The sequence below is a fragment of the Piliocolobus tephrosceles genome, chromosome 15, assembly GCF_002776525.5.
Source record: "Piliocolobus tephrosceles isolate RC106 chromosome 15, ASM277652v3, whole genome shotgun sequence".
Classification (NCBI taxonomy): domain Eukaryota; kingdom Metazoa; phylum Chordata; class Mammalia; order Primates; family Cercopithecidae; genus Piliocolobus; species Piliocolobus tephrosceles.
The window spans coordinates 63272202-63289151 of record NC_045448.1 but is presented as its reverse complement, the minus strand read 5'-3'; the positions used below and the strand labels follow the sequence as shown (position 1 = coordinate 63289151).

The 16950-nt window shown below is 38.6% G+C and overlaps 1 protein-coding gene across 8 annotated transcripts in view; it reads right to left on the bottom strand.

Annotated features, from left to right (window-relative positions):
* EHBP1 (EH domain binding protein 1) overlaps positions 1 to 16950 on the bottom strand; it is a 336323-nt gene that overhangs the window by 282794 nt on the left and 36579 nt on the right. For all 8 annotated transcript variants that reach the window (XM_026447739.1, XM_026447738.1, XM_026447742.1 and 5 more), the window contains one exon: positions 16578 to 16635. In XM_026447739.1, coding sequence (XP_026303524.1) covers positions 16578 to 16635 — 58 coding nt within the window. The remainder of the gene's footprint in view (positions 1 to 16577; positions 16636 to 16950) is intronic.

Genomic DNA, 16950 nt, shown 5'->3' with positions numbered 1-16950 from the left:
ATGTAGTATCCCTGAAACAAAAATGATTAAACAAATAAAACTTTTCAAGCATTAAGCTTGGGCCAAGATAGTTATATCACATGACAGCTACAGATTACTATCCGCAAACAAATCTTCACCCCCTAATACACATAGAAGAACATGCAAAAATGATGAAAACATGATGTCTCATGTTTTCAAAAGCTACTGTCTGTTTAAAGTATTTTATTAGAAGAGATATTTTTAAAATTATTTTTGTGGACTAGGAATTTTAAGGTAAATTCATATTTTAAAAGAAAAAACGAATTGTATAACTTTGCATTTAAGTTCATTTCCCACTAAACTGTAATGTTTATTTGGGGTAGGTAAAGAACAGCATCAGTTTCTCCAGGTAACATTCCTAGTACTGATAATTGTAGATATTTTTTTCCTTGTAAATCTTGATTATCAAGGTTCCCTAAGGAACCTCCACACCCCAAAATTTGGGGGTAACCACCATAGTTCTTCCTTTATGGCATCTCCAAAGTTGAACTAATGGAAGATGGCATGCCAAGACCTCTCAACTCAACTAAGTCTTCACCTCTATTGGCTACAGGACTGTCCATGGACATGCTATGAAAATTATAATAAAAGCTAACACTTATACAGAGTACTTTCTATGTGCCGGTCCATGTCTTAAGAATTTACTTATGTTAAACTCATTTAATCTATATAAGAACCTTATGATGTTCTTCTATTATTCATTCATTCATTCACTCATTTGCTCAATTAATACTATTTGCCAAGCACTGTTCTAGGCCCTGGAGGAGTGAAAAACAATCTGCCTTAGGGGAGTTTACAGTACAGTAGGAAGAGAACACAAACAAAACAATTAAGCAAAATATATAATATGTTAGGTAGAGGTAAGTGCTATAGTGGAAAAAAAAGTAGGGAAGAAGAATTGGGGGTAAGAAAAGAGAATATTTTTTAACAGGGTGCTTAGAGGAGACTTCATTGAAAAGATGACACTTGAGAGAAGGCCAAAAAAAGATAAAGGAATCAGACATGTAAATGCACAAAAAGAGGTTTCTAGGGAGAAAAAATAGCAACTGGAAAGGTGCTGAGGCACTTATATAACAAAGAGGGCAATGTGGCTAGAACAAGGTGGTCAAGAGGAGAGCAGTAAGACACAAGGCCAGAGAAATAAAGGAGAGCCCAATCAGGTAAGGCCCTGGTATGTCATTGCAAAGACATTGGCTTATATTTTGAGTGAAATGGGAAGCCACTGGAGGGTTTTAAGCAGAGGAGTGACAATCTAAGTTATGTTTCAACAGGCTCATATTGGTTAATGTTTTGAGAACAGGTTCCAAATATAAGAGAGAAACAGGGAGATCAATTAAAAATCTACTGCAATAATCCAAGGGAGATGTGATGGTTACTTGGCTTGGGGTGGTAGAAAAGTGGTACAAAGTGGCCAGATTTGGGTATCTTTTTATGTTTTCCAGGTAGAGTCCACAAGATGTGCTGCCTGATTATAACAGACAAAGTAGCCAAGGCTGATTCTAAGACTTCTACCTTTTAGAAGAAAGGAATTGCTATTAACGGATAGTAGGCAAGACTATAGAAAGGACAGATTTGGGAAATAAGTTCACAAGCTCTGTTTCACACACATTAAATATGAGTTGCCTCTTAGCTATTCAAGGGTGAATGTACAAATAAGCAGCTGGATTACGTGTCTGGAGCTGCAAATTTGGGAACTGTCAGCATACAGGTAATATTTAAAGTTTCGGAATATAGATAATACCAACGGAGTGAGTACAGATAAAGAATATAAAGATCCAAAGACTAAGTCTCAGAGAAAAACATTAAACAGGTCAAGAAAATGAAGAAGGCAGCAGAGGCCTATCAGTTGAAGCAAAAGTGTGGTATCCTGAAAGTCTAGTGGTAAGAGTGTTTCAAGGAGAAGAGAACAATCACCTGTGCCAAATGTTGATGACAAGTCAAATAGGATGAGGCCTGAAAAATGGTCACTGGGTTTAACAAAGCAGAAGCCATTAATAAGGTCAGGTACAGTGGCTGATGCCTGGAATCCCAGCTACTTGGGAGGCTGAGGTGGGAGGATAGCTTGAGCCCAGAAGTACAAGTTTGAGAAGGCATTAATAACTTTACAAGAGCGGTTTCAGTAAAGTGATGAGAACAAAGACCTGATTGGAATGAATTTAAGAAAGAATGGGAAGAAAGAAATTGAAGAGAGCAAATATACTCAACTCCTCTGGGGTGTTTTGCTGAAAGGAAAAGAAACAAGTTGGTGCTAGTGGAGAAAATAGTGGCAGAAGAGAATTTTAAGAAGAGAAAAATATTTTATGCTGATGAGAAATATTCAGTTGAGAGGGAAAATTTAATGATGCAGAAGACAAAGGGAGAACTGCTAATGTCCTTAATAGTATACAATGAGACAGACTGATCGTTCCTGGCAGCACAGACCATTCTTCCACAATAATAGAAAAAGAAGTTACAGTATATGAGTGCAGATGCAAGTCAGGCAGCAGATTTAACAGACTGAAAAACTGAGGGACAAACTTGCTCAAGATCACACAGAAAGGAAGTAGCAGAATTTGATTTGAACCTGGGCCAAGGAACCAAGAAGGGATCAAGATTAAGTAAACTTAGGTCCACGCAAATCTTATCACATCTTACTAGTTAAAATGCCAGCAGAAGATATAGGTTTAACAGTGTACACCAAATCCAACTTATGAATTGCCAATAATTCTCCTTCTATTCTCTTTCTATTGCCACCCTATGATAAAACTTCAGGTATAGAGATGGAAACAGAGGCTCATCACGAGACTTAGCATACCATAGTGAAAGGTACAGAACAGAGTTTTCTTGATTAAAAAACATCTCTCCAAAGATTTCTCTAGTCCCCTGCCTATTTCCATGCCTGTTGACAGCCCTAAAACAAAAACTCCACAAAGTAAACAATCTCCATCTTGAAAAGTAAATTTCTGTGCACCCTAGATAATCAATCAAAACTCCACTCTACTCACTTAATTCTGAAAACTTGTAACAACCTTAATTCTTAGGGTTAATCAAGCTATTTTTCTGGTCTCTTCAAGCTTGCCATAATTAAATTTTCATAGTTTTCCCATGCAGTAAAAATGTAAGAAAAAGAGTGTAACCACTGAATCTTTTTAATCATCCCCAGCAGACAAGGCTATTTATTAAATTCTCAATGAAAAATACCCATCAGAGATTTTTAGACCTGAAGATATCCTTAGATTTAATTCAGATCTGGATAAGGAAATTGAAGCAAGCAAGGAGTAAATGGTTTGCATGAACTCATACTAGTAACCAGGAGGAGAGGACAGACTTCGGGACTCACCTAACCCATACCATGCACTGCTCTATCCCTGATTTGCATGGTAGTCAAGAAAATAGTCTTCTATCCCTTAGGACTTAATATTTCTGTGTATGACACAGTGGTCAAAAGTGGGAAAAGCAGGGAATATGGAGACCTTCCAACAACTGGGCAGAGTTAGGAGATGATAGTTTCAGGTAATTTCCTCAGGTATCCTAAAGGTTGGTCCTCTAAATCCTCAGTCCTGGATCAGCGAATAGTAATTAGACTGCTGAACAAACAAAAATACAATCTGCTTAACAAACTAAAATCTTTTTATTATGATTAATAAAAGGAGACATAAGTATGCTAGTTCCTAAGTTGCTAGTACACTGCCATTTTCTTACCATTCTATCCAAGAACTCTCTCCCAGCAAAAAGGTCTAACCAAGTTCTGGCTTTTTGATATTCTTTCTGGGGCTGTACAACCTGGCTGAGTTAAGACACTATAATAGTATCAATTAGTCTAGCTAAATAGCTGACAATGAGTACAGTCAGGGCCAGCTTTCTATCGTTTAGCTAATTATTATATACAGTTGACCTTGAACAACACAGGTTTGAACTGCACAGTTCTACTTACATGCAGATTTTTTTCAACCAAATGCAGACCAAAAATTGTGTGTGCAAGATGTAAAACCTGCATGTGGAGGGCTGACTTTTCATATATGCAAGTTCCACAGGGCCAACGTCAGGACTTTATGTACAGATTTCAGTATACACAGGGGTCCTGGAACCAATTCCCTGTATACATGTAGGGACAACTGTACTACTAGAAAGCAGAGGATCAGTAAGTTTTTTTTTTACCAGAGAAGAAACCAAGGACATTCAAAGTGGAAAATGTGACCAAAAAAAATAGTATTACTATTTTCTAAGAATTTACTACAACTTTTACCTCAAACAGTGGTAATCTGAAGCTAGAAAAAGAATGACAAGTCTAATACAGGTAACTAGAAACAGTTATGGTAATAAACATCTAATTGTACTAACCCACAGAGACACTAATTTAGGCTTTTAAGAGGTTGACAGAGAAAAAAGCACACCACTGGCCGGCCATGGTGGCTCACGCCTGTAATTCCAGCACTTTGAGAGGGTGAGGCAGGTGGATCACTTGAGGTCAGGAGTTTGAGACCAGTCTGGCCAACATGGTGAAACCCTGTCTCTACTAAAAATACAAAAATTAGCCGGGCATGGTGGTGGGCATCTATAATCCCAGCTACTTGGGAGGCTGAGGCAGGAGAATCGCTTGAACCAGGGAGGTAGAGGCTGTAGTGAGCCAAGATCACACCACTGCACTCCAGCCTAGATGACAGAGCAAGACTCCATCTCAAAAAAAAAAGAAAAAGCACACTATATTGGCAAACATCAGCACTAAGAGAACCCTGAGCAGTTTTCATTTTGAGTAATAGAAAGGATTTCCCTATAAAACAAGTAGGCACAGCAACACACATACAGCCATCTGGCTCTTCAGTATAGTTAGGAAAGGCAGATTATTTAATCATTTGCCAATATCCCAGTACAGCTAATGACAGAAGAAATTAGGATACATTATCCTGGTCCCCTTCTACAATTTTTCTCACATTTCAAGTCACATCAAAGATCCTTTAACATGTGCCAAAAACAGACTTGGAAAAAGGCAACACTTCTCAATTTTGGGTGACTCTATAAAATGTCTCATTCGCTAATTATTTCATGTCATATTCTTGCCTAAAAAACGTGTACCTAGTACAGAACTAAGTACAGAGTTAGCAATCATTAATTATTTCTGATTCCTGTAAAATTGAAATATTTCAGTGAAAAATTATAATTTTTAAAATTGCATATATCCACATAAGATGTCATATATAAAGTCATCTTAGAGTTGTCAACATCACTGTCATTAGACAAAGCTCTGCAGCTAGCTGTACTCTCCTTCTTGAAATGGTAGCACATTGTAAAGGCTGTAGCACAACCACAGAGCAAGGACGTAAAGGTGGTAATGCCATGAAAAAAAAAATGGCAAGGATTTTAAAGTTATAGTTTCCCTTTGGAATTCTCCAACCTCTCTGTGAGCCTAAATTTCTAGTAAGATAACAGGATTTAGGGCAACAGAACTATTCTGCCATAATTTTTCTGGTCTATCATAATTGCCCTGATTCCAACACTGTCACATATTGTACTAAAACATAATTTATTTAAGCATATACAAATCAACTGCAGCCTGACGAAATCTTTGTTATAAAAGCCATGACTTAAAGAGAAGAGGAAGGGAAGCCACATATTGTGATGGTAATTATTCTCTCAATCAAAACGTATTCCAGGATCAGAAGCGGTGGATCATGCCTGTAATCCCACACTTTGGGAGGCTGAGGCAGGCGGCTCACCTGAGGTTGGGAGTTTGAGACCAGCCTGACCAACATGGCGAAACGCTCTCTCTACTAAAAATACAAAACTTAGCTAGGTGTGGTGATGCATGACTATAAACCCAGCTACTCAGGAGACTGAGGCATGACAATTGCTTGAACCTGAAAGGTGGAAGTTGCAGAGAACTGAGATCACACCACCGCACTCCAGCCTGGGTAACAAAGTAAGACTGTCTCAAAAACAAAACAAAGATTATATAATGAGCTCTTGTATATTTAGCTCCAAATTCAGACATGTACTCAAAAAAGAGAGAGTAATAAACTGAGAAATAAATTTTAAATTAAATAAGGTAATGTGCCTTATTATTTTATTGTCTAATCAGGTAATGAACTGACTTATCTGGGTGTCAGTTCCAAATTTTAATCCACTACTTAAAAATAAAAATAGATACTAAGAATACTGAGAATAAGGAAAAGAAAAATAGTAAGCTACACAGATGCCAAAAAGAAATGATTATTGTAGCTGGGTATGGTGGCTCATGTCGGTAACTCCAGCACTTTGGGAAGCTGAGGCAGGTGAATCACTTGAGATCAGGAGTTCGAGACCAGCCTGACCAACATGGTGAAACCCTGTCTCTACTAAAAACACAAAAATTTGCTGGGAATTGTGGCGCATGTCTGTAATCCCTGCTACTCAGGAGTCTGAGGCAGGAGAATGGCATGAACCCAGGAGGCGGAGGTTGCAGTGAGCCGAGATCACCCCACTGCACTCCAGCCTGGGTGACAGAGAAAGACTCTGCTGAAAGAAAAGAAAGAAAAGAAAGAGGGAAGGAAGGAAGGAAGGAAGGAAGGAAGGAAGGAAGGAAGGAAGGAAGGAAGGAAGGAAGGAAGGAAGTATTATCATGTACTTCAAACTCTTTCTAAAACATAGTACAAAGTAAAAACTAGAATATATTCTGCTAGCCTGCGCAACATGGTGAAATCCCGTCTCTACAAAAAAAACAAAAAATTAGCCCAGCATGGTGGTGCATGCCTCTCCAGCTGCTTGGGAGGCTGAGGTCAGAGGATCACCTGAGTCCAGGGAGGTCGAGGCTGCAGTGCTGTGATCATACCACTGCACTCTAGCCTGGGCAACAAGTAAGATCCTGTCTTAAAAAATATATATCTTGAGGTGGCGCCCAAGATGGCTGAATAGGAACAGCTCCAGCCTCCAGCTCCCAGTGTTAGCAACAAAGAAGATGGGTGATTTCTGCATTTTCAACTGAGGTACCCGGTTCATCTCACTGGGGCATGTCGGACAGTTGATGCTGGTCCGTGGGTGCAGCCCAACCAGCAAGAGCTGAAGCAGGGCAAGGCATCGCCTCACCCGGGAAGCGCAAGAGGGAAGGGAATTCCTTTTCCTAGGCAAGGGAAACTGAGACACACAACACCTGGAAAATCAGGTAACTCCCACCCTAATACTGTGCTTTACCAAGGGTCTTAGCAAATGGCACACCAGGAGATTATATCCCACACCTGGTCCAGAGGGTCCCATGCCCACGGAGCCTGCCTCATTGCTAGCACAGCAGTCTGAGATCTAACTGCAAGGTGGCAACGAGGCTGGGGGAGGGGTGCCCACCATTGCTGAGGCTTAAGTAAATGAACAAAGGAGCCAGGAAACTCGAATTGGGTGGAGCCCACAGCAGCTCAAGGAGGCCTGTCTGCCTCTGTAGACTCCACTTCTGGGGACAGGGCATAGCTAAACAAAAAGCAGCAGAAACCTCTGCAGATGTAAAAGTCCCTGTCTGACAGCTTTGAAGAGAGCAGTGGTCTCCCAGCACGGAGGTTGAGATCTGAGAACAGACAGACTGCCTGCTCAAATGGGTCCCTGACCCCTGAGTAGCCTAACTGGGAGACATCCCCCACTAGGTGCAGACTGACACATCACACCTCACACGGCTGGGTACACCCTGAGACGAAGCTTCCAGAGCAAGAATCAGACAGCAACACTCGCTGTGCAGCAATATTCTATCTACTGCAGCCTCCGCTGCTGACACCCAGGCAAACAGGGTCGGGAGTGGACCTCAAGCAAACTCTAACAGACTGGCAGCTGAGGGTCCTGACTGTTAGAAGGAAAACTAACAAACAGAAAGGACACCCACACCAAAACCCCATCAGTACGTCACCATCATCAAAGACCAAAGGCAGATAAAACCACAAAGATGGGGAAAAAGCAGTGCAGAAAAGCTGAAAATTCAAAAACTCAGAGCGCATCTCCCCCACCAAAGGAACGCAGATCATCGCCAGCAATGGAACAAAGCTGGACAGAGAATGACTTTGACGAATGGAGAAAAGAAGGCTTCAGTCGATCAAGCTTCTCAGAGCTAAAGGAGGAACTACGTAACCAACGCAAAGAAACTAAAAACTTTTTAAAAGAATAGATGAATGGATAACTAGAATAATCAATGCAGAGAAGACCTTAAAAGAACTGATAGAGATGAAAACCATAACACGAGAACTACGTGACAAATGCACAAGCTTCAGTAACTGACTCAATCAACTGGAAGAAAGATTATCAGTGATTGAAGAGCAAATGAAGGAAATGAAACGAGAAGAGAAATGTAGAGAAAAAAAAGTAAAAAGAAATGAACAAAGCCTCCAAGAGATATGGGATTATGTGAAAAGACCAAATCTACGTCTGATTGGGGTGCCTGCAAGTGACGGGGAAGATGGAACCAAGTTGGAAAACACTCTGCAGGATATCATCCAGGAGAACTTCCCCAACCTAGTAAGGCAGGCCAACATTCAAATTCAGGAAATACACAGAACGCCACAAAGATACTCCTCAAGAAGAGCAACTCCAAGACACATACTTGTCAGATTCACCAAAGTTGAAATGAAGGAAAAAATGTTAAGGGCAGCCAGAGAGAAAGGTCAGGTTACCCACAAAGGGAAGCCCATCAGACTAACAGCAGATCTCTCAGCAGAAACTCTACAAGCCAGAAGACAGTGGGGGCCAAAATTCAACATTCTGAAAGAAAAGAATTTTCAACCCAGAATTTCATATCCAGACAAACTAGGTTTCATAAGTGAAGGAGAAATAAAATCCTTTACAGACAAGCAAATGCTGAGAGATTTTGTCACCACAAGGCCTGCCCTACAAGAGATCCTGAAGGAAGCACTAAACGTGGAAAGGAACAACCGGTACCAGCCATTGCAAAAACATGCCAAAATATAAAGTCCATCGATGCTAGGAAGAAAATACATCAACTAACGAGCAAAATAACCAGCTAATATCATAATGACAGGATCAAGTTCACACATAACAATATTAACCTGAAATGTAAATGGACTAAATGGTCCAATTAAAATACACAGACTGGCAGATTGGACAAAGAGTCAAGACCCATCAGTTAGTCATATTCAGGAGATCCATCTCACATGCAGAGAAACACATAGGCTCAAAATAAAGGGAGGGAGGAAGATCTACCAAGCAAATGGAAAACCAAAAAAAGCAGGGGTTGCAATCCTAGTCTCTGATAAAACAGACTTTAAACCATCAAAGATCAAAAGAGACAAAGAAAGCCATTACATAATGGTAAAGGGATCAGTTCATCAGGAAGAGCTAACTATCCTAAATATATATGCATCCAATACAGGAGCACCCAGATTCATAAAGCAAGTCCTTAGAGACTTACAAAGAGACTTAGACTCCCATACAATAATAACAGGAGACTTTAACACCCCACTCTCAACATCACACAGATCAACGAGACAGAAAGTTAACAAGGATATCCAGGAATTGAACTCAACTCTGCACCAAGTGGACCTAATACACATCTACAGAACTCTCCACCCCAAATCAACAGAATACACATTCTTCTCAGCACCACATTGTACTTATTCCAAAATTAACCACAAAGTTGGAAGTAAAGCACTCCTCAGCAAATGTAAAAGAACAGAAATTATAACAAACTGTCTCTCAGACCACAGTGCATTCAAACTAGAACTCAGGACTAAGAAACTCAATCAAAACCGCTCAACTACATGGAAACTGAACAACCTGCTCCTGAATGACTACTGGGTACATAACAAAATGAAGGCAGAAATAAAGACGTTCTTTGAATCCAATGAGAACAAAGACACAACATACCAGAATCTCTGGGACACATTTAAAGCAGTGTGTAGAGGGAAATTTATAGCGCTAAATGCCCACAAGAGAAAGCAGGAAAGATCTAAAATTGACACTCTAACATCACAATTAAAAGAACTAGAGAAGCAAGAGTAAACACATTCAAAAGCTAGCAGAAGGCAAGAAATAACTAAGATTAGAGCAGAACTGAAGGAGATAGAGACACAAAAAACCCTCCAAAAAATCAATGAATCCAGGAGCTGGTTTTTGGAAAAGATCAACAAAATCGATAGACCGCGAGCAAGACTAGTAAAGAAGAAAAGAGAGAAGAAACACATAGACGCAATAAAAATGATAAAGGGGATATCACCACCGAGCCCACAGAAATATTATCATCAGAGAATACTATAAACACCTCTACGCAAATCAACTAGAAAACCTAGAAGAAATGGATAATTTCCTGGACACTTACACTCTCCCAAGACTAAACCAGGAAGAAGTTGAATCCCTGAGGCAATAATTAATAGCCTACCAACCAAAAAAGTCCAAGACCAGATGGATTCACAGCCGAATTCTAACAGAGGTACAAGGAGGAGCTGGTACCATTCCTTCTAAAACTATTCTAATCAATAGAAAAAGAGGGAATCCTCCCTAACTCATTTTATGAGGCCAACATCATCCTGATACCAAAGCCTGGCAGAGATACAACAAAAAAAGAGAATTTTAGACCAATATCCCTGATGAACATCGATGCAAAAATCCTCAATAAAATACTGGCAAACCGAATCCAGCAGCACATCAAAAAGCTTATCCAGCATGATCAAGTGGGCTTCATCCCTGGGATGCAAGGCTGGTTCAACATACGCAAATCAATAAACGTAATCCAGCATATAAACAGAACCAAAGACAAAAACCACATGATTATCGCAATAGATGCAGAAAAGGCCTTTGACAAAATTCAACAGCCCTTCACACTAAAACTCTGAACAAATTCGGTATTGATGGAACATATCTCAAAATAATAAGAGCTATTTATGACAAACCCACAGCCAATATCATACTGAATGGGCAAAAACTGGAAAAATTCCCTTTGAAAACTGGCACAAGACAGGGATGCCCTCTCTCACCACTCCTATTCAACATAGTGTTGGAAGTTCTGGCTAGGGCAATCAGGCAAGAGAAAGAAATCAAGGGTATTCAGTTAGGAAAAGAAGAAGTTAAATTGTCCCTGTTTGCAGATGACATGATTGTATATTTAGAAAACCCCATTGTCTCAGCCCAAAATCTCCTTAAGCTGATAAGCAACTTCAGCAAAGTCTCAGGATACAAAATCAAATGTGCAAAAATCACAAGCATTCTTATACACCAGTAACAGACAAACAGAGAGTCAAATCATGAATGAACTCCCATTCACAACAGCTTCAAAGAAAATAAAATACCGAGGAATCCAACTTACAAGGGATGTAAAGGACCTCTTCAAGGAGAACTACAAACCACTGCTCAGTGAAATAGAAGAGGACAAACAAATGGAAGAACATACCATGCTCATGGATAGGAAGAATCAATATTGTGAAAATGGCCATACTGCCCAAGGTAATTTATAGATTCAATGCCATCCCCATTAAGCTACTAATGGCTGTCTTCACAGAATTGGAAAAAGCTGCTTTAAAGTTCATATAGAACCAAAAAAGACCCCGCATCGCCAAGACAATCCTAAGCCAAAAGAACAAAGCTGGAGGCATCATGCTACCTGACTTCAAACTATACTACAAGGTTATAGTAACCAAAAAAGCATGGTACTGGCATCAAAACAGAGATATAGACCAATGGAACAGAACGGAGCCCTCAGAAATAATACCATACATCTACAGCCATCTGATCTTTGACAAACCTGACAAAAACAAGAAATGGGGAAAGGATTCCCTATTTAATAAATGGTGCTGGGATAACTGGCTAGCCATAAGTAGAAAGCTGAAACTGGATCCTTTCCTTACTCCTTATATGAAAATTAATTCAAGATGGATTAGAGACTTAAATGTTAGACCTAAAACCATAAAAACCCTAGAAGAAAACCTAGGGAATACCATTCAGGACATAGGCATGGGCAAGGACTTCATGACTAAAACACCAAAAGCAACGGCAACAAAAGCCAAAATTGACAAATGGGATCTAATTAAACTAAAGAGCTTCTACACAGCAAAAGAAACTACCATGAGTGAACAGGCAACCTACAGAATGGGAGAAAATTTTTGCAATCTACTCATCTGACAAAGGGCTAATATCCAGAACCTACAAAAAACTCAAACAAATTTACAAGAAAAAAGCAAACAACCCCATCAAAAAGTAGGCAAAGGATATGAACAGACACTTCTCAAAAGACATTCATACAGCCAACAGACGCAAGAAAAAATGTTCATCATCACTCACCATCAGAGAAATGCAAATCAAAACCACAATGAGATACCATCTCACACCAGTTAGAATGACAATCATTAAAAAATCAGGAAACAACAGATGCTGGAGAGGATGTGGAGAAATAAGAACACTTTTACACTGTTGGTGGGACTGTAGAGTAGTTCAACCATTGTGGAAAACAGTGTGGCGATTCCTCAAGGACCTAGAACTAGAAATACCTTTGACCCAGCTATACAATTACTGGGGATATACCCAAAGGATTATAAATCATGCTGCTATAAAGACACATGCACACGTATGTTTATTGCAGCACTATTCACAATAGCAAAGACTTGGAATCAACCCAAATGTCCATCAGTGACAGACTTCATTAAGAAAATGTGGCACATATACACCATGGAATACTATGCAGCCATAAAAAAGGATGAGTTTATGCCCTTTGTAGGGACATGGAAGCAGCTGGAAACCATCATTCTCAGCAAACTATCGCAAGGACAGAAAACCAAACACCGCACGTTCTCACTCATAGGTGGGAATTGAACAATGAGATCACTTGGACACAGGAAGGGGAACATCACACACCGGGGCCTATTGTGGGGAGGGGAGAGGTGGGAGGGATACCATTAGGAGATACACCTAATGTAAATGACGAGTTAATGGGTACAGCACACCAACATGGCACATGTACACATATGTAACAAACCTGCACGTTGTGCACATGTACCCTAGAACTTAAAGTATAATAATGAAATAAACAAACAAAAAAACAAATAAAAATCCCCTTCCATGGTAAAAGAAAAATAAAATAAATAAAAATATGTATATATATATCTCCTTCTCTGACCAACAGTTACAGAGATTTGTTCCTCCTACATGAGCTCAACGGTACTTAGCAGCAAGTAATGTATATTTTAAAGGAAAAGCATCAGAAAATAGAAAGGTCTTTCAGAATAAAAAATGGTTCTAGTCTTTAGATTTAATGTAACTGATAGCTAACTTAGTAGCTGGAAACAAATGGTTTTCAATACTTCTAAAATGTCATGGATCTCACTCTCAAGATTTTTTTTTAAGTTGCTTAACTTTTACAATAATATAATCACTTCCTTCATAGTTTCTGGAACTTATTTTTATTTCCCTATTTAGCTTATTATGTACAATTTATAAAATGGCATTTTCTGTCTTTTTTTTTTTTTTTTTTTTTTGAGATGGAGTTCCGATTTTGCTGCCCAGGCTAGAGTACAATGGCATGATCTCAGCTTACTGCAACCTCCACCGCCCGGGTTCAAGCTATTCGCCTGCCTCAGCACCCGCGTAGCTGGGATTACAAGCATGTGCCACCACATCCAGCTAATTTTGTATTTTTAGTAGAGATGGGGTTTCACCACGTTGGCCAGGCTGGTCTCGAACTCCTGACCTCAGGTGATCCACCTGCCTCGGCCTCCCAAATTGCTGGGATTACAGGCATGAGCCACTGCGCCCAACCTAAAATGGCATTTTCATAAATACATGAACATACTGCATCTACTAACTTTTCACAAGAAGTACATCTGTTTTAAGAGAAATCACAATGATTCTAAAACATCCAGTAAAGATTTTAAAATATTAAGAGCATGACACATGGAAAATTCATTCAACAATAAGTAATTTCTTCCAGAAAATATTATATTCTAAGAAAACCAACCTGTAGCCTCATATGTTTGCATTTTGGATTCAAACAATGTTTGATACAATATGAAAAAGAATCTGAACCTAACAGAAGTTATTTGACTGACTTTTCAATCTTTTCAATGTAAATGCAATGAAATAAAAAAGAATATCAAACATCAAATATAGGTTTTTCTTTTCTTTTTTTTTTTTTTTGTAGAGATGGGGTTTCGCCATGTTACCAGGCTGGTCTCGAACTGCTGGACTCCAGTGATCCAACTGCCTCAGTCTTCCAAAGTGCTAGGGTTACAAGTGTGAACCACCACACCCAGCCAGGATATTCTTAATTGACCTATAATCTAACGTATTTCCTTATGTTTCTCATTTTCTCTTAGAAAATAATTGTCATCTAATTTTTTTTCAAACCCTGAATGTGGCATTCAAGCTAATTATTAAAAGAGATAAACTGTTTTTTGTTGATAACTAAAAACATTTAGAGGCTATTTCTAAAATGTATAGGTCTAGTCATATTCACCTGTTATACTTAGTGGATAAATTTATATTGGTCCTTTCCACAAAAGCTTATATTGACGAACAAATGTTATGTTTCTTTTTAGAACACTTTCTCATATGTTAATGGTAAGAAAGCATTCAAATTACAATGCTCCCAAACTATAAACGTATGCTTTAAAGATGCTGCTGCTCAGGATGTGAGGCAACTGAAACTCTTCAATATTGCTGGTGAGAGTGCTTGGCAATTTCTTACAAGTTAAAAATGAACCTTCCCTATTACCTGGTTATGCCTTTCCTTGGGATATGCTCAAGATAAAAAAAAATTTTTCCCCAAAGACACTTGTACAATAATGTCTATAGCAGCTTTATTCACAAGAGTAAAAAACTGGAAAAAAAAAAAAATGTTCATCAACACAGGAAGAGATACTCAAATTGTAGTACATTTGCATGGTGGAATACTACTTAGCAATAAACAAATAAACTACCAAAACAGCACGAATAAATCTCAAAAACGTTATGACAAGTGAAACAAGCCTGACTATACTACTGTACTATTTTACATGAAACTCAAGAACAAGCAACACTAGTCTATGGTGACAGAAAATCAAAACAGTGTTCACCTCTGAGAGTTAGAAACTGCCTAGAAGAGGAACAAAAGAAAAAAGTGATGGAAACACTCTGTATCTTTACAGAAGTGGTAATTATATAAGTACACGCATTGATCAAAGCTTACTGAATTATAAAATTAAGATCTGTGTATTACACACATGTAAGTTTTAGCTCAATAAAAATAAAAGACTTGAAAAAATGCCCTAAATAAAAAATTTTAAATCCAGAAAATCATAGAATTTCAATTAAAACTAATAAAGTTTTCTTTATACAGGTCTACTTGTAGAAAACCAACATTCAATAAACATTCTTGTGGTCATTGTATACTAATAAAAAATATAGTCACATTTATTTATAGAACAGAATTTTGTTTTTAGAGACACAGTCTCACTCTGTCACCCAGGCTGGAGTGCAGTGGCACAATGCTAGCTCAAAAAAGCCTCAAACTCCTGGGCTCAAGTGATCCTCCCACCTCAACCTCTTGAGTAGCTGGGACTACAGGTATATCAACACACTTGGCTAATTTGCTTTTGTTTTTGCTTTTGTTTTTGTTTTTGTTTTTGTAGAGATGGGGTCTCACTATGTTTCCCAGGCTGATCTTAAATTCCTAGCCTCAAGTGATCCTCCTGCCTTGGCCTCCCCAAAGTGCCAGGATTATAGGCATAAGGATAGAATCTGACCAGGATAGAATTTTTAAAATATCTGTAGAACTGTTATTGAATTTTATAAAATTTTGTTCCACTCCCCACAAACAAAATTATCAGTACTAAAAGAAATTTAAATCTTTGAAAAACCCAGCTCTCTTCTGCAACCCAACAACAGACTCAGATAACTCGTAACTCCTTAAGTGTGCCCTAACTTTGTCATCTTGTAATCTAAATAAATTAATCTCAGGTACAATTGTGTAAGTGGCACCTGTTTAATCATTAATTCTTAACACTGTAGTACAGAGAAGTTACTTAACTATTATGTTATTCAAGGCTCCTATCCTAGTCCATTTGTGTTGCTGTAACAACATGCCACAGACTGAGTAACAAATAATGGGCAGAAATCTATTTTCTCACAGCTCTAAGAGCTAGAAGTTCAAGATCAAGGCATCGGCATCTGGTGAGGGCCTTCTTAGTGCATCCTCATGTGGCAGAAGGCAGAAAAGAAAAAAGGAAACAAACTCCCTCTATCAAGCCCTTTTATAAGGATGCCTAATTCAACTCACAAGGGAGAAGTCCTTACCCTAATCACTTCTTAAAGGACCCCCCACCCCCTTATATTAGGTTGGTGCAAAAGTAACCGCAGTTTTTGCTATTAAGGCAAAACCGCAATTACTTTTGCACCAACCTATTCTATTACACTGGCAATACCTGATTTTTTTTCAAACCATAGCAATTACCAAATTCAAGACCAAAACTCAGGTATCTGGCTCCCATTTTTAGAACAAGCAGTTAAAAGATTATAGCATCTGATCAATCCATTTTCAGTAGACAATCAAGAAAAAAAAAAATCAGGTAACATTTTAAAATATTCTACACTGGAACCAGACCAGTTTGCTAATTTGTATTCAACATTTAGGTAAGAAATTTAGAAAATACACTAACCTTAGAAGACTTCCTTCGGCTTCTTCTGGTCCAAACTACCACCAGTTTATCTGGTTGCCTGTCAAACAGAAAAAAAAAGTTAAACATAATTTATCTTCAATAAATAAAGTTTCATTTTAGTGCCTTCAAAAGAGCAAAAATGTCATCTGCTTTAGGTTACACAGAGCAGCTACTGTTACAATAAAGCTCTATCAAATATAGTAGATGTTGACTACAGATGTGACCTAATTTGCATAACTAATATTTCCTCCTTGTCCTTTTCTAACAATACTTAAGCAAGTTAATTCACAGGGACAAACCAAGTAAAATAAAATATTCAGAACTGGTTACTATTTTAAAAAGAAAAAGCACACACATATCTTCTCCAAAAATT